General features: G+C 41.7%; 3 protein-coding genes across 5 annotated transcripts in view; all 3 read left to right on the plus strand.

Annotated features, from left to right (window-relative positions):
* Positions 1-743: 743 nt before the first annotated feature.
* Positions 744-10,758, plus strand: tbc1d25 (TBC1 domain family, member 25). Its single transcript, XM_062391975.1, has 7 exons — positions 744-910; positions 2,394-2,503; positions 2,620-2,774; positions 4,076-4,203; positions 4,291-4,479; positions 4,973-5,248; positions 5,905-10,758. Exons 1-7 carry the CDS (start codon positions 866-868, stop codon positions 7,597-7,599), a joined length of 2,598 nt encoding a protein of 865 aa, XP_062247959.1. The 5' UTR covers positions 744-865; the 3' UTR covers positions 7,600-10,758.
* A 4,677-nt stretch (positions 10,759-15,435) lies between these two features.
* ndufb11 (NADH:ubiquinone oxidoreductase subunit B11) lies at positions 15,436-17,947 on the plus strand. Its single transcript, XM_062392812.1, has 3 exons — positions 15,436-15,652; positions 16,533-16,663; positions 17,738-17,947. The coding sequence occupies exons 1-3, from the start codon at positions 15,479-15,481 to the stop codon at positions 17,865-17,867; spliced, it is 435 nt and encodes a 144-aa protein (XP_062248796.1). The 5' UTR covers positions 15,436-15,478; the 3' UTR covers positions 17,868-17,947.
* Positions 17,948-21,569: 3,622 nt separating this feature from the next.
* rtel1 (regulator of telomere elongation helicase 1) overlaps positions 21,570-24,427 on the plus strand; it is a 30,809-nt gene continuing 27,951 nt past the window's right edge. For 2 of the 3 annotated variants that reach the window (XM_062392115.1, XM_062392114.1), the window contains exons 1-2: positions 21,570-21,969; positions 22,774-22,969. In XM_062392115.1, coding sequence (XP_062248099.1) covers positions 21,868-21,969; positions 22,774-22,969 — 298 coding nt within the window. In that variant the 5' untranslated portion in view covers positions 21,570-21,867. The remainder of the gene's footprint in view (positions 21,970-22,773; positions 22,970-24,427) is intronic. The other variant, XM_062392116.1, reaches the window with a different exon arrangement.

The raw sequence follows: 24,427 nt of genomic DNA on the forward strand, positions 1-24,427 counted from the left end.
CTCTGGCTTAGTAATTATACCCAAGATACAAATCATAGAATTTTGGTAAAGGGGAATGCCCCTGTTACTGCAGGCTTTCTTATTTTCAGTTTTTAATCTGGTCACAGAAAATAAGTTTATTGAAACAACATAAAATACTGACAAAGAACTTATGCGTATAGATAAAAGCAATGTAAGTGTTGTCAAACTTATGAAAGAACGATATTTAGACAAATATATGAAATTAAACACACACACTAATAAGGGGTCAAGGAGCAAATATTTACTGACATATTGGTGATTACTAGCATTGACACAATGGAGCTCCAAAAGAAGGACATCAAATAAATACAAATTTACATATATCCAAAAAGATGGCTAAGAATTTCTGCATTTACTAGAATGAATATGATATTTACCCATTAGGATTATAAAGGTTAACCATGTCAGAAATAAATGAATTTAGATAATCCGAATCCAAATAAAGTGTCAGAATGTCGTTTACTTTGAGTGATAACAGCCATAATATGTTTGAAACAGAGCGTGAAAAAACATGTGTTCTAACGTTTCGTATGTCCCATTACGAGGTTCCACCTCTAAATACATTTCCTCAACCTTTAGGAGAATGGGCCAATTTATCAATTTTAAAAGTTCACAGAAAAGTACGTTAGACTCGATTGGACGTTGCTGACATGATCAAGGTGTGTCCAGTAGATGGCGGTAATGTCGATGTGGGGCCTCTGAAAAACCAAGTGCAGAAGAAGATCACGAAGCAGAGGAAGTGGAGCAGCGCTAGCTCTGATCGTATGACCGATCATCATGTCTTATTCTTAGAAGCAAAACAAAGCCCAGAATAAACATCCTACCCCAGCACGGATTCTTGAAGATGGCAGGCGAGGAGGAGAGAGGGGTGGTCCGTGTCAGAGTCAAGGTAGGACGGTCAACCAGTCCACGTCCGTCAGCTGGTCACGTAGACAGCCCGCTGTGCTGTTTATTCACCTGCTTGTTGTTTGTCTGCTCTTAACAAACTGTAGTGATTCACCCTCTGGCGACAGAATACTGTTGTTAACGAGAACAAGACGACATGACGTTACCGTTGTGTTTACCGCCATTATCGTAGTTATCGCTACAATCTGAAATCTCTCTATCCCGGTGTTTGGGCCGATGGTAACATCACATGTACCTGACACTGTCTGATCGATCATTATCAATATCCCATCGATACTGAACCCACAGTAGTGAATACACACACACAGACACACATACACACAAAGACACACACACACTGGAGCTGACGTCACCTGCCTGCTCAGTAGACGCGTGCACGGCACAACACGTGATGACGTCACGCATAACCTGACAGCAGAGGCTTGATGAGGTCAGGGTCGACGTTTAGCTGCTTCACCATATGTTGTAGTTTGCTTTAAAATACATGTCACATGGAACAAGACAAACAACATACAGTCAGGTTTATTGTTGACAATCATCCTGTAAAATCGCTCTGGTCACTGATCCTGTAGGTAAAATCGCTCTGGTCACAAGATCGTAGTTAGCTGAGATTTCACACTTTCCTAATTTCTTGTTGACTCACTGATGCGCTACCTGAAACTTTGAGTTCATGTCGAAAACACAATATTCACAAATAAGCCTCAAATGCTCAGTAACAGACTTGGTTAAATTCAGAGCTCTTACCAGATGATTTTAGTTGACAGCTTATCCTACTCAAATCAACATGCAGGTCATACCATTTTTTTTTAGTAATTTACACAGTTTATTTGGACATCTATGCACTTCCTAATGTCTTACTAATGGCTTACACTGCTTCTCCGCACATATTTATTCTGTCACACTTAATACGTACTTCAGGTCACGGGCCCCATCACATCTGTCTTGTACACGATATTTAGTCATTGCCCTCTCTACCTACTTTTGCACAGCTTAATATTATATTTTTACTAGAATTTAATATACTTATATTAAAATAAATATTATACTGTTCTCATTGCATCTGTACTTATATATGCCATATCTGACATATGGCCGGCTGTGGCTGAGGGGTAGAGGGGTCGTCCTCCAAAAACAAGGTCTGGCGGTTCGATCCTCAGTCTTTCCAATCTGCTTCCTTTAGTATCCTTGGGCAAGATACCAAACCCCTAAATGGCCACTCATAGATGTTGAATGCACTAATCCAACATTTGGATAAAAGCGTCAAATGACATGTAATGTAATGTATCAGTAAATAATTGCCATGCTGCTCTTTCATTTTCATCTACAATATTTGACACTCACTCTCACCTATAAATGCTGTCTCATCCACACCTTAAATCACATATCCCTTACCTGTAAATATTGCATCATTAGCACCAGCTAATTGCCAGCTCCTTCTTCAGCTGGAGTTTTTTTATGCTTTTCAGAAATGTGATGGGGTGCTCCCAATGGAGTTTCGGTCCTTTGCTGTTGATCCTCAGATAACATCACTGGAGGTTCTCCAGCACATTCTCATCAGAGCCTTTGATTTGAATGGGTAAGAGTGATTGTCCCCCCTGACTTAACTGTTCAGACACAAATATTGTCAGACTTTTTAATGGCAAGATAACAATATTTTTGTCGACATTTCCTTTTGTTCCTCTCTCAAACTAGGAAGCGGAGCTTTGGGATCAGTTACCTGTCTCGGGATAAGAGTGGTACTGAAATGTATCAGTCTCTGGTGTCAGACTGGGATTTGGATGTTGCATTTGTCAGTGCAGCCAAAACCTACTTACAGCTCAAGATGGACATAAAACCATCAGAAGACAGTGAGAACACCTTCCTTACACCAAATACCAAACCTAAAAGTCTTCATACAATAGTCCTTAAGAGTGAACCCATGTCTCAAGAGATGAAGGAACCACTGAGCTGTTGCATTGACAGGGGCGTGTCAGAAGAGGAGACGGAAGTGCATTGAAGGAAAATGAGGAACAGAAAAGGGAACTCTAGATAGTATCAAGAGAAATGTGGATTGTAGATCAAGACAATTGTTTCCAGCAGCAGTTATTATTAACAGCAGCTGTTATATAACAGCAGTTCAGAAAGACTTATTTTGCAAAGCTAACCCCTCAGCGATTGAAATTGTGTCACTGTTTAGAATAATAGATTAAGGGGACTGTGAGGGTCAATCCAAAAGTGAAGTTTGCATTTCCTGAAGAAGTTAATGGGGCATTTTTGAGATTTGCACAAAACTGGATTTTGTTACATCACTTCCAGAAAAAGTGCATTAGCAAGGGATCTTTAAAAAAAAGAGTTGAATTATGACATGGAAAAAAACACAAAACACTCATGCACAGCCTTTATTTATGTTCAGGTGTTGGTGGGTTTCAGGAACAAATCACTAGAAGGGTTGCACCAGCAGCCAATGGTGCTTTATTCTGATTCTCACTGTTTCACTGTTCATATAAACATTTGTGACTATAGTTTTAAGACTAATTTTAAAAATTGTGAAATATCTATAGAGAGCATTAAATATAGGTACTGATGATAATCTTTATTTAAAGAGCAATGAATATAATTTGGAATACAAAGTTATTCAGAAGACAAGAATGAAACTGAAGTCATAAATTAATCTGATTAATCAATTCCTTGGACAATAGTTAAAAAAGTCAAAAAGGCAGTTCGAAGAAAATGAAAGGTTTTCAGTAAAACAGGAAATTATGTCTGATAAAAGTTACTCTTAGGTAGGGACTCAGACAGCTGGGCTGATTTCCTGGGCTAAATAGTTTAATTGCCTCAGGACGGAAAGTGCTGTTGCTGTAGTCCGGATCTGATGACATAAAGACACGTAGAATGGTCCTTTTGTCTTCGGAAGCCCTTGTTTGTCCATGCTCTCTGGTGTGTGACTAAAGCTTAAATAACAGTCAAACCAGATGCCAAAATTCCCTGCAACTGTCTTGACATATTGTTTTTGCCATGTGCTGTGAGGTTTTATTGCTTTGACTTGACTTTACTTGAAGAAATTGTTTAGACATCTAGTTTTTACACAGTGAAGACATCCATTAAGATCTTAGATCAGCTGTTCAGACATAAAGCAGATGATTAAAACCTGTTTTTTGTTAAACCAAAGGTCCTGTTATGGAGGACTGGGACATCATAAGCCCCAAAGATGTGATTGGCTCTGAGCAGCTTCTTGCAGAGAGGACGAGGTCTCTGGCCGCCGCTGCTCTTCCTTTCACCCAGTCTCTACTGTCCCAGGTTTCTTCACCTTGTTTTAGCTTCCTCATATAGTCTTTTTAAAACTGTACCATCTTTCCTAATGTGCTTATTTTCACTCGTGTTCAGATGGGCCGAACCTTGTCCAAGGTCCAGCAAGCTTTGAGCTGGTCTTATGGGGAGGAGATCAAGCCATTCAAGCCTCCTCTCAGTGATGCAGAGTTTCACAGTTACCTCAATGGTCAGGGCCAATTGACACGACCCGAGGAACTCAGACTGCGAATCTATCATGGTGGTGTGGAGCCTTCTCTGCGTAAGGTGAGATTCATCTACAGCACGCTCTCCAGACAATCAGGATTGGATGTCAGGGGATTTTAATTGATTATGTTTTCCATTCCGTTTGTCAATTGTGGTTCTATTTTACCCCTTTTCCCAAAAAGTAAGCCGGACGCAAGTGTTGGTTCTAAGTTAGTTTCACGACAACACTGTCTTCCTCTCTCACTCGCGCTGACACACATACAATCACACATAGGCTCACAGATGTTGGCTGTTCTTTCTTGTTGACCAGCAAAAAGTTGGTGCTACCCTGGAACCAGTTTTTCCTCCCCGAAGACCAGTTCTTTGTCAAAACACAAAGTACTGGTTCCAAACTTGGCTTCGAACTGGCCCTGGAAATACGGAATGTTTTTTATTTTTTTGTGCCTTAATTTCATATACGACATGATAAATCATGCATTCAACTCTTAAATAATAACTGGTCATTTACAACGGAATAAAGGAATAACTTCTGTATTGTCTGCTGTGGTGTAAGGTTGTGTGGCGGTACCTCCTGAATTTGTATCCTGATGGACTGAGTGGACAGGAAAGAATGGACTACATGAAGAGAAAGACAAGGGAGTATGACCAGCTGAAGAGAGAGTGGACTGCCCGGGTCAGTCATGAGGACCTTGAATTTATTCGCGGAAATGTTCTCAAAGACGTACTGAGAACCGACCGGGCTCATCCGTACTACGCTGGCTCAGAAGACAGTCCACATCTGACTGCACTTACAGACCTGCTCACCACTTTTGCCATCACCCACCCACAGGTTGGTAGAGAAGTCTTGTCATTTGGCATATATCTGTGATAGGGTTGGGGTGGGGGATGGTGGCCGACAGCACCATAGGATTGAACCCTTCCCCTAACCTTCAGCATTTACAAGAAAATGTAGGAAAAAAATTGTAAATGAGAAATATATAGACAGAAAACATCACAGACAATGAAGTTTAGATCCGGCAGCTTTTTAAAGAAGTAGCATCCTGGGATTAGATCAGGTAAACAGACATATGGACACGAGGGTCCTTATACGAGAGTTGTTACTGTAGTTCACATATTAGTTCCTTAACCTTTTCACCATTTCCAAACAAACTTCAATTTTATTTGTATACCCAAATCACAACATTAATTACTTTACATCATAAGATCAATAACTTACAATATTATATAGAAACCCAACTGTACCCATAAGGAGCAAGCACTTTCCTGCCATACATACAGATATTACAAGTGAATCCAGTGACGCCATCAGTGATCAGAGTGCATGCAGAGTGCATGCATGATAAATTAGGCACATGGTCTACTCTCTCCTAATGAATAATATTTCCCATAATTTGCAAGCTACTTTTATACATAAAAGCATATTTAGTTTTTTAACTGTAGGCTTGGATAAATCTATGTATAATGTGTGAATGTTTTGCTTTTCAGATATCATACTGTCAAGGCATGAGTGATATCGCCTCCCCTATACTTGCAGTAATGGACAATGAGGCGCATGCCTTCATTTGCTTTTGTGGCATAATGAAGCGTTTGGAGGGAAACTTCTGTCCAGATGGGTCACTCATGTCTATTAAATTCCAGCATCTAAAGCTGCTTCTGCAGTACTCAGACCCAGAATTTTACTCTTACCTGGTGTCCCGAGGAGCTGATGACCTCTTCTTCTGCTATCGCTGGCTGCTCCTGGAGCTCAAGAGAGAATTTGCGTTTGATGATGCTTTACGGATGCTTGAGGTCACCTGGAGTTCCCTGCCTCCGGATCCGCCTGAGACCGAAGTGGAGCTTCTTGGACCGCCGCTAGACGCTGATGAAACTGTGACCTACAAAGACAAGACAGTTGAGACCTTCCTCAGAGATGATAAGGAACAAAAAGAGAAGCAGCGGAGGAGACATATGCTGAGGCCTTCAAGAGAAGAAGAAGATGTGACCAGGAATGCCGTCATAAAACAAAAAGACAGGCAAAATGTAGGTGCTGGAACAGGAAGTGAGGGCAGTGATTGTGATATTAATCAAGTGAGTCTGGTAAAGTCAGATTTTCAGGCTCCTTTTGAAAAGCTAACAAGTTTTGGAGAATTTAAATACTACACTGCCAGAAATGAAGATAGCTTTGATATGGAAGATGATGACCAACCACAGGGTTTGACTTTTTCAAAGTCGGTACAAAACATCCCAAGTCACCAGTCTACAGATGATAGTGAAGGGGATCCAGAAGAGAGAACACCTCTCATAAAAGACTGTGAAATTGGTTTTTCTCCAATATTATCACCTCACCTCTTTCATAGTGGCCTACCTATTTGGAAAAGTGGCTCTTCCGTGTCTCTGACATCTTCAGCTTCACAGTCCAGCTGGCCAGGAGCGTCTCCAGACTCTCCTCCAAAGTCCACATCCCCATCCACAAACAGTTGGAGAGAGGCCTTACCAAGCACTGTTCCAAAAATATTGACCTCCGCCGCCCAAGTGCTTAGCGATACAGGGATCAACTCTCCCACAACCCCCACTGTAAAAACATCAATTGCATCTCCCTCCCACCCTCAGAATCGATCCCTTCTCTCTTCACCTATTTTGTCCTTTGGCAGAGGCCCCTTGTTGTCTGGCAGCAAGTCATCCACCAACAATCTTCCTTCGCCAGGCAACAAATCTCTCAGTACCGCAACTAACACACCGAGTTCTCTGAAAGCTGAGACCACCAGCATCAAATCGTGTTCGCTGCCGCCTCCGCAAGAGTTCGGCAAAGGCAATCCCTTCATGCTGTTTCTGTGCCTGTCCATCCTGTTGGAGCATCGAGACCACATAATCAAGAACAGCTTGGATTACAATGAGCTAGCCATGCACTTTGATCGGCTAGTGCGGCGCCACAACCTTAGCAGGGTGCTGCAGCGAGCCAAGGCCTTATTTGCAGACTACTTGCAGAGTGAAGTGTGGGACTCAGAGGAAGGGGATGAGGTCAGCTCTGACTCCCCAACAACAATTACCGCTGTGCAAAACTCCCCTTCTTCAGCCATCTCTGACAGGCCCATTTACAGCCCTTTAGCATCGCCTCAGTCATCATTTCAAAACTCAACCTATAACCTCACTACCACCATTCCCTCCCCAACAGCTCAAGTTTCATTTCCCCCCGCTTCCTGATTCTATCACGCTAGATTCCCGACCTCAGCGAAAGACTGATTGTGGCCTGTTGGAGGTGTCTACCTTTTTAGCCAGCCTTCCTAATTGAATAGGGCTGTTAATAATCTTCTCATTCTGTGTATGCTTGAACATGTATTTATATTCCTTTTGTCAGTAGTCATTGTTATCTTTTGTTTTGCTCCTAAAACCTTACAGTTAATAGAATGGAGGTCTGTCCTTGAGAGCTCATTTCTCATTTCAACATGTCCTCTGTTGTTGCTGATACATGACGTTTAATCCCTGTGATTCAGGTTTCAGATAGTTGGGCTCTCTGAGTTTTGCCAGAACCAATAACAGTTTAGAAACCTGGTGCATTTAACCTGAGTTGGTGCATTTAACCTTTGTTTACAAACGTATGTTATGCCCTATAAGCCACAAACGTATGTTATGTCCTATAAGCCACAAACGTGTCTTAACTAAAACACTCATGTTTCAATGGTTAAAAACAAAAGGGAATTCCACTCTCTGATATACTGAAAGTATTGGTTTGAATAGTTCTTATTCATAAGGACATTTACAGAAACAACTCATCTTATCAACCAAGCTATAAGTTGGCAGTGAGTCACAAAAATAAACTGATGACATAAATAGCCAGCACACATACTTAACCTCACCTTTCTGACCGAGCCCTGTCAACATTTGCTTTGCTTCTGTACGTTTGTCTATGATGTTAAAACAAAGATGATGAAGTCAGAGTGATGTCATCAGGAGTCATCTCAGCTTGGGCTTGGAGCCTTTATCACAATTTTGGGTTGCAGCTAGGATCACTTAAGCAGGCATGAGTCCAACAAATATCCTATGGAACTGCATCTTGTTCAAGCTCTTTCTCTTATTTGTCCCTGAACTTTTTGTACCCGAAAATACAAACTTGTGATCTGGAGCATTAACTCAAAAGCTGTTGTGAACCAGTGTCTGCTGGATTTCTAATTTTACTCTTCCCAAATACTGTTGCATGCGGATGTGATAAGATAGAGAGAAGAGTCCTTCATTCCTACACTTAAAGATCTTTACACCGTTATTTTGCCTTTGTTTCTCTTTTTCTCAATTTTGAAGGTGACTCAGCCAATCAAGGACATATCCAGGGCGGTAGTTGGGGTGTCTGTGGTTATAACAGGACAATGTGGGTGATCTTTTATGTCGTCATGTTACTCTATGAGGTGAAGTTGTGTAGCGTTTGTGCAGAGCTGCAGGGAGCAGTTTGGTGTGGATCTACATAGATTGTATGTGTACTGGACTCATACATTCAAACTACAGTTTGAATGTATGGTCAATGCATGAATGTAACAGTCATGAAGAAAGTACTGTACTCATCATTTCAGCACTTTGGTTATTGCTGTTTCCCAAAGACTGTTTTACTTTTTGTGTTTTGTATGTGTTCATTGGATGCAAATTTGCTGATATCACACATAAGTTGTTAGCTTTATGTGATCACTGAAATTGGAATTCAGGCTGTATATTCATTATATTAACAATTGATTCTTCAGTGTCATAGACATTCTGAAGTAGAAGATGATCTGATACCACTTGACGTAGCCAATGACACAAATATTATATATATTTACAACCTTTGGAAGAGAAGTGCCTCACTTGTTTGAATCAATAGCCTTGATTTTAAATTTTATTTTGTACTCTTTACATTTGTCTACGTAAGTTCATCACACATGCTGATCAAAAAAAACTATGAAACAATGTGACTGGATTGTATCAGTTAGAGCTCTTATGCATGGTGTTCACTACATAGTTCATTTAGGAGAGAGGGTCTAAACAGCATCTAACTCAATTTTATAGAATCTGCATACTTCTAAGATTCTGATCTCAATATGTCATGTCTGTCACTAGTCTAAAAACATTGTACACATTTTGAATTGAGTTAAACTATGAGTCCAAATTATCATTAATAAGTTTGAGAGTATGTCACTGAATATGAAAGTATGAAACAAAGGTTGACTTTTCAGTCTTTTCATCTTGTTTTGCATGGAAGGACAAATATTACCAATAATGTATTTACAATTATTTATTGCAGAAAAAGCAAACATGGAAACTGACGTAACAGTTGTTGAGAGGAAAGATGTCCTCTAACTTTGTTCTGTAGTTGACATCATCCATGAAAGGGTTGATCCTGTGTCTAAAAATTTGGTCAAATGTGATTTAACTTTTCATGTCATCTTCTTATATGCATAATTGAAAGACCCTGATAGCTAATTTAAACGTTAAATTGAGATATTCTGATTGCAACACAACAAAGTCAGCAGTCAGGACTGCTATGCTCATGTAATCTTAGCTTGGGTTTGTTTGAAAATGATTATAAAATGTTGACATGGCTCAGCCTTGTTCAATGCACATATTGATCTCGGTTAAAATAATGTGCTGAATAACTTAAAGAATCAGTCAAACACAGAGTTTTTAGTTAATACATGCCCAGAGGTGCACCTGCTGATTTTGTTGTCATGCCACAAACAGATTTTCTCCCAGCTTGTTGTTGATGTTTGGGATTTCAACATAACTCTGTCATATGGGGAAATCTGGGCAGGGAGTGTTAAGATTTTTTTGAAGATTCTTTTTTTTCCCTCAGCACTGTTTACTTTTAAGACTGAAGGCTTGTCTTGACTCCTCTGTTTTTCTGCTGTTTGTATGCTTAGTAGTCTGTAATGCAGAGGGCTGAAGTGAAATACTTTCGCTAGAAGTGTGCCCTCAGGGGAATACGCTAGAAAGCTTTTCTGGTATCAACATCAGTTTTTGACTACGGTTAGGTGAAGTTTAGGTTATTAGATGACTTATGTATAGGAACAGAACAGGGTTTGTGTTAAATCAGATCCTTTCATTACATGAACCTCGTGCAAAGGTTTTCTGACAGAAAGGCAAACTTCTAACATGTGCAAGTGATCTCTTGTCTTTAGAAAGACCTGTGTGATTATTGTGGTTATTACTCGTACTATCTGGTTCAGCCTCCTTTTTGTACATCAGTATTTAATAGCATATTTAAAAAGAACTGAAACAACTGGACTAGGTGGACTATGAGCTAATGATATGTGCATTTGCAAAAATGTATTTGATTCTCATTAAATTATATATGTGCACAAAGTAAAACTTTTTGATCATACAACACTGGAAGATTTAAAAGGAGGGTGGTGCTTGAAATCATTGTTCTTCCTCTGTTAACCATGGTGGCAAGGAAATATGTGCAGTCATCATTGCTTTGCACAAAAAGGGCTTCACATGCCAGGAAATTGCTGCTGGTAAGATTGCAACTAAATCTACCATTTATCGGATCATTAAGAACTTCAAGGAGAGGTTCAATTGTTGTGAAGAAGGCTTCAGGGTGCCCAAGAAAGTCCAGCAAGCGCCAGGACGTCTCCTAAATTTGATTCAGCTGCAGGATCGGGCACCGCCAGTGCATATCTTGGTCAGGAATGGCACCAGGCAGGTGTGAGTAAATCTGCACCCACAGTGAGGTGAAGACTTTTGGATGATGGCCTGGTGTCAAGAAGCGCAGCAAAGAAGCCACTTCTCTCCAGGACAAACATTAGGGACAGACTAATATTCTGCAAAAGGTAAAGTAGTTGGACTGCTGAAGACTGGTGTAAAGTCCTTTTTTCTCTGATGAATCCCCTTACCGATTGTTTAGGGCATCCGGAAAAAAGCTTGTCCGGAGAAGACAAGGTGAGCGCTACCATCAGTCCTGTGTCTTGCCAAGAGTAAAGCATCCTGAGACCCTTCATGTGTGGGGTTGCTTCTCAGCCCTTCATGTGTGGGGTTGCTTCTCAGCCAGGTGGCTGGACAAACAAAAACCCAAAAGTTCTTACAAACTCCAAACTTTGATTATGCAAGAATGGGCTGCCATCAGTCAGGATGTGGCCATGAAGTTAATTGACAGCATGCCAGGGTGAATTGCAAAGGTCTTGAAAAAGAAGGGTCAACACTGCAAATATTCACTCTTTGCATTAGCTTAATGTAATTGCCAATACATTCCTTTGACACTTGTGAAATGCTTGTAATTATAGTTCATTATACCACAGTAACATCTGACAAAAGGATCTAAAAACACTGTTGCAGCAAACTTTGTGAAAACCAATACTTGTGTCATTCTCAAAACCCTTGGCCACAGCTGTACACGTGTTTGTTGTGTTGGCTTGACATTGGATTTACCCTTGGCTTCGGCAAACTCTCAGAGTAGACGGTCCTACAGAAATGTTGAATCAATCAAGCATTCACCTCTGTTAGCTGCGTCATAAGTGTATCAATAGGATGTGATACAGGAGCATTATGAATGGGACCTGTAGTGTGAACTGTGTTGGGTGGTTGTTATGATTAAAAAACCTACATAAATTCAGTCCATTTACCAATTCAAGCTTAACATGGATTGAAGGAGAAATCCATATAGTTTGACCCGAGTATTGTACAAGAAAATCCACAGGGTCATTAAAACCACAACGCCAAAATCAGAGATCCTTGGGACCATGAATTTTACCATGGGAATTTCAATGTGGTTATATGCAAGCACTTGTTTCACTAGGTAACACATCAGTATTATGTCAAGTTTAACGACACAACACACTGAAGTGAGAGTGAAAATTGTATAAGTGTAGCATCGCTAAAACAAAGATTATTTAAAGGTTCAGTGTGTAGAATTTAGTGACATCTAGTGCTGAAGTTGTATGTTGCAGCTGAATACCGCTGTCCTCACCTCCCTCCAAAAATTACACTATAATAATAAATGGACTCATAGGATCTTAGAGTTATGTTCTGACATGGATTCCTTTTTTTTTGTATTGCAAATACAAATTCAACATGCAAAATAATTTACAACAATGTAAGATAAAGCACAAAGTTAAATATAGATAAGTATAAGTAAATAAAATGAAACTGAATTAAACATACCTTATCTCAGTGGCGGTTCTAAATGGAATTGCGCCTCGGGCGAACCCCCCCCCCCCCCCCAATAAAAAAAAATCAATGCACACAATTCTTCAATAATAATAAAAGTGAATGCAATACGCTTCCGTATTCTTCTGTTGATTCTTTTTTTTTTATCTTGCCATTGAAATAGGCCATCACTTCTCAAAATAACTTCATGACTTTAATGGTGTATCTAGACCCACATACATAAATCGATTTTGTCCTGTATTGTTAAATGTTAGAATATCAAATTTATTCAAAAGGCTGTTATGTTGGGTGGAACTTGTAGCTCTAGGTCCAACCATCCTCCTTTGATGTGCGCCGCAGGATGATGTGCGCCGATGTGCACCCCAGGATGATGTGCACTGCAGGATGAAGTGCGCTGCAGGATGATGTGCACCAGTGGCAGTTCTACATGGAATTGCGCCCTGGGCGAAATCCCCTCCGAGCGTCCCCACCCGAAAAAAAAGATCAATGCACACAATTCTGCACAACACAGTATAAGTTACAAATGCCCCAAAAAATTAAAAATAAAATTGAATGTAATACGCTTCCGTATTCTTCTGTTGATTCTTTTTTTTTATCTTGCCATTGAAATAGGCCATCACTTCTCAAAATAACCAAAATGACTTTAATGGTGTATCTAGACCCACATACATAAATCGATTTTGTCCTGTATTGTTAAATGTTAGAATATTACAAATTTAATCAAAAGGCTGTTATGTGAGGTGGAATTTGTAGCTCTAGGTCCAACCCTCCTCCTTTGATGTGCACCGCAGGATGATGTGCGCCCCAGGATGATGTGTGCTGCACGATGATGTGCACTGCAGGAAGATGTGCGCCACAGGACGAAATGCGCTGCACGATGATGTGCGCCGCAGGATGAAGTGCGCCACAGAACGATGTGCAGCAAGCCTATATGCGCCCCAGGATGATGTGCGCTGTATGTGTGGCTGGGAGCGACTTGCACACGAATAATGTAGTGTGTGTCTCTAAGAGAGTGAGCGGAGCGGGGTCGGAGCCCCGGCGCCTGTCCGCGATACACACAACACTGTTCAGGAAGCCACTGGCGAGGGGGTTGCAGACCCCTCTCTACGGCGAAAGAGCGATTTGTTTACTGCTCCGCCGTTAAAGAGATGCGGACGTTAAAACATTGGGCGCGCCACACAGATTGATAATCACTGCTCTATACAGTGGATACCCCCTTGTCCGTTCCATTTGGGAGACCCAGAGGTGAAATGTCCACCGCACTCCCTCCACTTCCCCTTTCTCACACAGCATCAAGCAGGGGCGCCGCAGTTGCAGGAGATGTGAAGCTAATAATCCTGCAGCGCACATCTGCGCCGCATGTGCGAACATCTCCTGCTGCAGAGCTCCTGCTGCGCACATCTCCTGCAGCGCACATCTCCTGGGGGCGCACATCTTCTGCAGCTCACATCTGCGCGGCATGTGCGCACATCTCCTGCAGCGCACATCTGCGCCCCATGTGCGCACATCTCCTGCAGCGCACATGTCCTGCGGTGCACATCTTCTGCTGCGCACATCTCCTGCGGTGCACATCTCCTGCTGCGCACATTTTCTGCGGTGCATAGAAGGAAGCGGTGCATAGAAGGAAGCTGCAACAGAGCCCTATAGGTTCAATCAGAGATGAACCTATAGGGCTCTGTTGATCTCTATTGAGTGCCAGTCTAGTAAATGACTCTGGAATCTTCTCTCAAAAAACCTTTCATCCCCAAGGGGTTTGAAGTGTGAAGCTAATGAGGTGTTTTATATAGATGTGATAGAAAACGTCAGACCAAGTGAATCCACTTTATTTTAGCTTGAACAGAAAAAAAAGAACAGTTTCATTTCACAGTTAGCAGCAGGACAACCTACTGGGTTTTTACTCTCATACGATGAAGGTTACTCTATTTCTTCAGTTACTAATAAAGCTCTGTTCAGTTAGACACACAAAGGGATATAAGAACTGGGGTTAATGAAAATGCAAGAGAATTCAAAACCAACACAAATTAGTCCTCCTTAAGTTTTACTCCACCTGCGTCTCTGAAATTCAAGTACGTGTCCCTTCTGTATTTTCAAAAACACTTTTAGCATTTTGACACAAAACACTGGCAATGAAAATGAATTAAACATGGGCACTACAAGTGTTTATCAGACAGTCCATGCCCAACATACTATATTGCCATCTTTCTGCAGCACGAAACTGACAAATGAGAATAGATAACACATCAGTATCATTACTTAGTTTTCCATTTTATTTTATTTTATTTTATTTGGCTTTATTTAACCAGGTCGGTCCCGTTGAGATAAAATGACCTCTTTTCCAAGGGAAGCCTGGCCAAGACAGCAGCATACAAAAAATGTCAACAGTCACAAGACACACAAAAATAAAATAACACGGATAAAATAAGATAAGTTCCCTGTTCCCTTAAGATAAGTCCATGGCTTTGACCAAACAGCTGCACTCCAGCTGTTGTCCTGAATGAGCTTTGCTAATGAAAGAATACTGCATAGTCACATGCAGTATGCGCTTAGACCACAGCATCCTGGTTTAAATGTTACTATCAACACATCTCCTTTGGTACTCTGTCTGCAACAAGCATTATAGTTAAGGCTGATGCATGCTACTGCGTTTCCACAGGCCCATTAAACGCTAAGTGGTCATTTATAATATAAGTGGTCATTTATAAGATCTATATCTATATTTATAATTTAAAAATCCCAGCAAATCAATTTGGATCTAACGTTTCTATTTTTTGTTTTACAAAATAATCCACATGGATGACCATCAGTATTAACCATGCTGGGTTTACTGGGTGCAATTCCGTCATTTACCTTGTGGTGGCGGTAACGCTCCGTTCAACCTGTAGGAGATTTAGAAGAAGCGGAGTAAAAGGTTGTTTTTCCGCTTCCGGGTCAAGCACAGTCTTCACAAACAGCCATAATGTTGACCCGTCTGTCACGGCTCGGCCTCGCTCTACCCCGGTTACTTGCTCGTCCGCCGGCAAGGTTTGTCTCCCAGTCCAAACCGAGCGGTGCCGCCGGTTCTCCCGCTATGATGGAGCTGCACCCCACGGTGGACCAGGGTGGACACGGTGAGGTCAGCCAGTACGTCAAGGTGAGTCCTTCTCGGCTCTCTCCATGAAGTGTGTGGGACACAGGCTGTCATGTACATAATGCGTACCTAGCTTTGGTTATATCGCTGTAGCTGTGACTGTTTAGGCAAATGGCTGAAATAATATGCGAGATGATCTCTTCTCATTTACAAACGCACTTCCCCTGATTCCAGGAAGTTATCTGGAGTTCAGTGTGTGTTTGATAATACTCCTTTTCTGGAACCAAGCGTATGACGACAAACTAATAACCTTGCTGTGATAGATTTCCAAGACAGACTTAGAATGAACCTTATCTGCGTGTGGACTTGCTGCACTGTTTGAGCCAATGATGTCCTCCTACAGTCATACATGTTTGGAGGAGGAAAGTGAAAAACACATCAATTCAATACAACGCATTAGTCACTGCAGTTCTTTTGTATAAACTGGTCATCGGACCTCTTAGGGGTAGCCTTGTTTGAGTCTCAATGTATATGGGAAAGTCATCACGCCTCTAGATGGACTGCCTCACTGCTGCTCATATCATGGGCACACAACCTGCATATGTTTGTGGTACTTCTCAGTAGAAGTGTATTTGTATTTGAGTCAAGGGGAAACTATATTAAGGCATCATTTTCATTATTTATTATTCTCTCCCAGCAGAGTTTGTGAGGGAGGTCAGGAGGATGCAAAGTGCAACAGTCAGCCTGTGTGTCTTATTTCATCATTAAGTGAATATGAAAGCTGCAGTAAGTCAGTAACAGAAGTTCCCCTAGCTGGCGGTAGTCATGACACACATCAACGTTGTTTTCCAAAAATCCACTTGCTATCTGAAAATAAAAACCTTTTATTCCACAAGTGTCACACTATACAGCTGCTGATATGTGTTGCTCTGTTTTTTTTCAGAATCCAGATTACCATGGCTTCTCCAGTGATCCTGTGGCGGATGAGTGGAACATGAGGGTGGCCTTCTTCTTTGGTATCTCACTGACTCTTGTGATCGGATCAGCATTTATCCACTATTTACCAGACCATGGGTAAGTCCCCCAATCTTAACATATTGACTATTATTTACCAACACGCGATGGTGTTGGTAGTGATGGCTCTGCTGAGTCATGGTTTCCTCTCAGAACAGAGGAAAGATCATGCTTTTCTTGTTGTGTTTTTGCATATCACCTGACTGTAAAGATTTCAAAGCAGACTAACATAATATAGAATAAACATGTAATGGCAGACTTAGGTCCATTGAAAAGAACTATATACAACTATTATTATTGTTATGGTTATTACATCAGTAATGGCAAAGGTTAGAGCCAGTGTTAATTTTGGCAGCTATTTTTGATTTAGTCTTAGTCTTTTGACGAAAATGCATATTAGTTTTAGTCACCTTTTAGTAATTTTAATCCTTCTTAGTTTTAGTTGACTGAAACAAATTACATTTTAGTCTAGTTTTAGTCGACGAAAACAAATTAAATTTTAGTCTAGTTTTAGTCACATTTAATAGCCACATTAAACTCCTTTTCTATAAAAACATATAGCTGCAGCCTAATAGCTTAAAAATATATATTTAATTTTAAATGTGAAAACAAAAAGGGAGAGCAGGTCAGACTGGAGCCGGACACAGAAACTGAACATCGGTACAAACCAACTGCAGCTTCTGCTCTGATCAAGAAGCTGCAGCGCTGATCTCTGAGCAGCTGAGACCAGAGAAACTCTGGTTTTCACTGTTTTCATAGTTAAGAAGCAGTCGGTCACTGAGAGGCTGCTCATAGAGAACAAGCTCTGCTTTCACTGTGTCTCTCTGAGCGAATGCGCGGGGCGGAGGGCGGAGCTACGGACCTGTCTTCGTCTCGTCTTCGTCATGGAAAAAAGGTCGTTAACGAATATATTTCGTCATCGTCTTCGTCAACGAAATTAACACTGGTTACAGCTGAAATCACTCATAAATAAAAGAGCTAAAAGAAAATTTACATTGTCTTTTTTGTTTCAGGGTCAAATTATAAAAGCACTTTATATATAATATATAACAAGTAATTACAAGGTATAGATGTACAAGTTTCCTTTTCTGTCCTTCTCACTCCCTGACTGTATCTCCTGTATGACTGTTCCAGAATGCGGCAGTGGGCAAGAAGGGAGGCTGAGCGTGTGATCCAGCAGAGAGAACAGGAGGGTCTTCCTCTCATAGATGAGAACTATTACGACCCAAACAAGATCATTCTACCGTCTGCTGGAGAGGAGTAGGATGTCCATCATCCACCTTCTGTGTTTAATGATTATTGTATTAAACTATAATAAATGATATTAGGTATTGAGTTGTGTAATTGTTGTGTGGACAATGAGTTTTTGAACACATTTTGATTGTTGTCCTAATCATTTATTAAAGATACATTTTAAATTAATTTTTTGATACCAACTTATAAACTGTTTCCATTGCATTGTGATCAATATTAAAAAGACCAGATTCCCAGCCCTTTAAATATTCATTATCTCGAGTTTAGTAAGCTGTTCTTTGACTATTAACAATTTTAACTTGAACATAAGTGGACTAAAATAGTCATGGCACACTTGCAGTTTGGTTTATACAAAATATTTGTAGAATATACACTAGGCCCTAATATTAACTTAAATAATATTTAGTGGTTAACATTTGATACAATGTTAATTGTGAAAAAGAAAAACTGTTTTGTTACAGTAGTAAAGATGTGAGGTCCACATTCTGCTCCTGCTGTGGAGGCAGTGAGTTGTTAGAGCCCCCATGAAATTTCACAGTGATCCCCCTGATTGTGTCCAAGATCATGTTTAACATTGATGAGTTTCCACTTCTGGTCTTTGAGCAATTTATAAATCCATCTTTGCCACATTGAAGCACAGTTGATTGGAGGAGAAACACGTTCAACAGTTAGCAAACAGATATTTAGTTTTAAACGGAGCAATGCTTTACAAATTGACTTAAATCAATCACCTATGAAACAAAGAACACAAGTATTCAATTTATAACAATTATGTAATGATAAACTTTGCAGAGCATGTTTCAAAATCCACCTTAGAAAGTGCTTTACAGTGATACTTTTTGTATGTATGCTGCCTGTAGTGGCCGTTCAACTAAGTTCCAATACGATGGCCACTTGATTGTGTCTGAGGAGTAATTTCTCACAGCTGACTCGTATCCAAACATCAGACCCCGTCCCGTTGTAACCCAATGTTAAACGAATCGAGGAAGCTGATTAAACTTGAAGTGACGGTCACTGGCACGACTGAGCAACGTCCTCAGTGTGTTTTGTGTGCCGAGGTGCTGGCAAATGACAGCACCTCATGAGTCATTGAGTTCAGTCTCTTCATCGATATAGAGTCCACATCGTGATGCATCTAAGAATCGACACATTTCCAGACCTCTAGTGTGGAACGTGGTGAAACTGAACACTTTCAGGACCCTGAAAAAAAACAAAAACTTATGAAAAACAAAACTTGTTCTGCCAGAGTTTCTCTATTGGATCATTTTGCTGGTCCCAAGCCCAGATAAAGGAGGAGGGTTGGACATAGAGCTAGCAATGCAGCCCAACTTAACAGTGCGGCGCACAACATCCTGGGGCGCACATCGTCCTGTGCGCTTCAGGATGAAGTGCTCTGCAGGATGATGTGAGCTGCACGATGATGTGCGCCGCAGAACGGCACATCATCCTGCGGCGCACTTCATCCTGTGGCGCACATCATCCTGCAGCAAATATCATCATCACCTCACATCATTGTGCGGCACACATGATCATGAGGCGCACTTCATCCTGCGGTGCACATCATCCTGCAGTGCACATCATCCTGCAGCGCACATCATCCTGCTGCGCACATCATCCTGGGGACCACTTCAGCGCATGCACATAATCATGCCGCGCACATCATCCTGCCGTGCACATCATCCTGGGGGCACTTCGGCCAACGTCCTGCTGCGCACATCATCAGGCTGCGCACATCGTCCTGTGACGCACTTCATCCTTCAGCACACATCATCTTGCGTTGCACTTCATCCTGCGGCGCATATCATCCTGCTGCACATCATCACCGTACATCATCGTTTGGCGCACATCATCACCGTACATCATCGCTTGGCGCACATCATTGTGCGGCCCATATCATCGTGAGGCTCACATTATCCTGGCGCACATCATCACCTCACATCATCCTGCAGCGCACATCATCCTGCGCACATCATGGTGCCGCACACATGATCCTGAGGCGCACTTCATCCCGCAGCGCACATCATCAGCGCACATCATCCTGCAGCGCACATCATCCTTCTGCGCACTTCATCACCGCACATCATCGTGCAGCACACATCATCCTGCGGTGCATATCATCATGATCCTGAGGCGCACTTCATCCTGCTGCGCACAACATCACCGCACATCATGTGAGGCGCACATCATCCTGCAGCGCACATCATCCTGCTGCACATTATCCTGGGGCGCACTACAGTGCACATCTCCTGCTGTGCACATCGTCCTGCAGCACACAACATCCTGCCGCGCACATCATCCTGGGGCGCACTTCGGCCAACGCCTGCGGCGCACATCATTTTGCAGCGCACATCGTCCTGTGGCGCACTTCATCCTTCGGTGCACATCATAGCGGCGCACTTCATCATAGCGGCGCACTTCATCCTGCGGCGCATATCATCCTGCTGCACATCAACACCATACATCATCGTTTGACGCACATCATCTGGTGGCGCACATCATCCTGCGCCGCACATCATCAGCGCATATCATCATCACCGCACGTCATCCTGCGGTGCACATCATCCTGCAGCGCACATCATCCTGGGGCGCACATCAAATGAGAATGGTTGGACCTTGGAATTCCATGTAGAAACGACACTGTGACAGAGGTATTCTCTATGTGTATTACCTCACACAGAAAAAAAGTAAATTTATGAAATGAAACAAACCCATATTACTACAGAAACTCAGGTTGTAAAATTTCAATTTCTCAAAGGGTCCCTTTTCAAGACCCAAGAGAAACGATGGAGAACTGAGGACTTTCCACTCCCCAGGTGGAAATAACTTGCATTTTTTCAAAGACCACATCCAAAGTCCTAACATCAATGGAAGGGATTGTTTTCAACAATAAGTTGTCATCATTTGTCCCTAATAAAGTTGAATAAATTAATATAAAAATTTCTGTTAATTAATTCACAATTTTAGTCAAGATGTTTCCCCTTTGTGTTCCTCTAGGTTGAGTCCCTTTCTCACTTAATTTAAACATGGACCCATTCCAGAGACATTTAGATCTCCTTGTTACTATTGGGGACAAATAAGGTCTCAATCTCTACCACAGAGGCTTGTGGTCTTATTTATTAATTAGTTTATGAAAACAGTGAAATGATGTCTTGATAGAAACGATGTCTTTTAGGCTCATGTTATATGCACAAAGCCTCATTTCTTCACTTTCTTGATTTATACTGAACTTAAGAGCAACAAAGCTGTCTAATTTGGTAAGAAACATTTCGACAACATTGCTCAGACATTTTTTTCCTTCACATCTTAATATCTGTATTATGTATGTTTTATCATCGTACAATTTTAAACACAGTAATTATTAAAGACCTTCACCAACTGAAACTCCAGAAGGGTGACAAATGCTCCTTTTACTGGAAAGAACATATTTACCCATAGGGATTATATCATGCTAACCACATCAGAAACTGATGCATTTGGATTATTCAAATAAATAAGAATAAGGGAAATTATGAAGATTGTTGTTTACTTTGCGTGATTTGCTAGAAACAGGACATGGGGAAAGATTTTTTACTCTGTGATGAAATGCAGCTGCCTTAAATTAATATGGCACCACATCCGTTTGCTGCACCGTCTCTCTGCTCTCCGCCTGCACATGAACGCAGCACAGGGACGATGGTACAACGCGCATGTGCACTGACCTTAGACGGGAAAGCTGGCGCCAAGTCGAGTCTTTATATCTCATGTGTTTGTGACGTGAAGAGATTGGTCCTGATCGTGTTTGTGACGTGAGGGTTTAGTCCAGATGCAGTTTGTGACGTGAGGGTTTAGTCCTGATGCAGTTTGTGACGTGAGGGTTTAGTCCTGATGCAGTTTGTGACGTGAGGGTTTAGTCCTGATGCAGTTTGTGACGTGAAGAGTTTAGTTTCTTAACAAGCTGTATCAGTGTGTTCATTTGAATGTGACCCGCGGGGACTGTTCCCTGTTAGTGAAGCGTTAGTTGGAGACCCGAGATGACGTCCCTGATTGTGAATGGAGTCACAGTGAGTTTCCCCTTCCCTCCATACGACTGTCAGAAGGTCTACATGAACAAAGTGATTGAATGTCTTCAGACGGTAAGAAGGCAGCGGCTGCTAATGAAAACAACTACTACACAATACTGTGATGCTGCTCTACACCTGACCAGCTGCTGTCATGGTGACCAGCTGGACATACACAGTCAGACAGCCAGTCAGCCGGATAGACAGTCAACAGACAGTGAAATAGACACACAGTTAGACAGGTATACGGTTAACAGACAGATAGACAGACCAACAGCCAGTCAAATAGACAAACAGACAGACAAACAGTCAGATAGATAGATAGACCGACAGCCAGTCAGTCAGAGAGACAGACAGACATTCAGTCGGACAGACAGACCGACAGGCAGTCAGATAGACAAACAGTCAGATAAATAGACAGACAGACAGTCAGGAGGACAGACAGACATTCAGTCAGTCAGAAAACAGTCAGTCAGTCAGTCAGAAAAACAGACAGTCGATCAGATGGTCAAAATCAAAATGATCTTGCTCTGTCGGAAGTTAGTGGCTCATCATGTTGTAAGTCCTCTTATGTGAGTAACGTTTTATGATGTGTGTGTAGTTATTATACTACAATAATAACTTCTAGCACAACACACATCAGAGCAAAGGGGCTGCTTGTCCATTAAAGCTCTGCATTTCTCTATTTTATATCAATAACAGCAGCTTGGCGGATCAACACTTCTCTGAAAGTAGCAGAATTATGAATTTGGGGAGAATCAACGACCTTGTTCTATCATGTGATAGTACATCTGTGAATATTGCAGAAAGAAATCTGTGCTTTGGCGGAGCGCTCTCTCCAAGATTCATCCAGTGGTCACATGTGCTTGTTTGTTGCAGAAGCAGAACGGGGCTCTGGAGAGTCCCACGGGCACTGGTAAAACCTTGTGTCTGCTGTGTGCCACATTGGCCTGGAGGGAGCACTTCAAGGACACCATCTCTGCCCGCAAGATAGCACAGAAGATGGACGGGGAGATGTTCCCAAACACACCGCTTTCATCCTGGGGATCGGCTGCCACAGACGGTGACACACCAAGTATGTTCCTATCAACTCACTAGACAGCTTTAAAGTGTACCAGTGGCTCGGTTCCTCAGTTTACTATTAGATAGGTTCACAATGAAGTGAACCCCTTACAGGTTCTTGACACAATATTTGTGATTTTTAATAAATGAGAAGGTCACTCCAGAAGCCTGTACTATGAAGAAGGATTTCTGGTTGTCATGGTAACTTCAGGTTTACTTCAGGGTTTCCGAGAATCTATATTTCAGACAGGTTGATGTTGTATTTCAAACTTAACCTGCTCCGTACCAGGTTAAGTTTGAAATACAACATCAACCTGTATAAAATATAGATTCTCATCAGAGGGAATATAAACCTGTGTCAGCTGCTAGAGCCCAACATAGCCAACATGACATGTAGGAGCAGCCTGCTCCCAGTACCACAGACTGTAAGTATTTGCTTGAATAGGGGGCATAGATAGTTTACAGATTTACCTTGTGACAGACTCCATCCCTCCCTCCCCTCTCTCTCTCTGAGACTCTAACAGTCAGCCCTCGGTGACACTACACTGTTGTGCACTGCACTCTCTCTTTAAAAGGAAGGATAAGGGAAGTTCCAAACAGTGTCTGGGTGGTTAAGTCGATCTCCGCCACCAAAACACCCACATCTCAATCTCTCCCTGTTTCCTGATGCACATCCTGTCACAAATGCGCGCATGAAAATAGGTCCATAGGTTTGTATTGACTACCTTGACTAGAGTCAGTGCAGTCAGTGTGTGTTAAACTAAAGCGTCTTAGGCAACTTCATGTGATTCAGTGAAACGTTTCATCTCTCGTCCAAGGGGCTTCTTCAGTTATACAGGTCTTGTTAGTAAAGAACAGATTCAAATCACATGACCCTGAGTTATTTATCTTGTTCCAACTCATTGCTATGTCCTGGTCACGTAATATTATTTCCCAAATGTCGCCTTACACATTCACGCCTTTCTTTTACCATCTGTCCTTCCTGCATTTAGCAGCTGTAACTGGGTTTCCTTTAGTCTGGATAAAGTGTTTGTTCTCCTCAAATTTTTCTAATGTAAAAGTTTGATCCTCGTTGTTAAATATGAGGCTCTGCTTCATTTTCCATGTCTGTGATTGGTCATTTGTAGTAAACCCCGCCTCTTTTATGTGAACGCACTCAGATCTCGATGAGGAAAACTTGGGTTGATAACCAGCCTAATGTGATTGCTTAACCCTGCTGTGATTGTTAGGTTAAGTTCACCCGGATTTTGGAAAGATATCATGGATATGTTGAACTCGCTTCGTAGTTAAGACCCCAGGACATTCCAGGATCTATTTCTCAACCCAGCTTTGGTTTACTTGGAGGTGTGCTCAGGATGATTGTCTTGCTGGATAGTCCAATGATGACTAAGGTTCTATTTCTCAATTGAAGGCATCATGTTCATCCTTAAAATGCCCTGGTATTACCGGGAACTCATGATGCCAGCTACAC

Source organism: Platichthys flesus, chromosome 7 (assembly GCF_949316205.1).
Source record: "Platichthys flesus chromosome 7, fPlaFle2.1, whole genome shotgun sequence".
NCBI lineage: Eukaryota > Metazoa > Chordata > Actinopteri > Pleuronectiformes > Pleuronectidae > Platichthys > Platichthys flesus.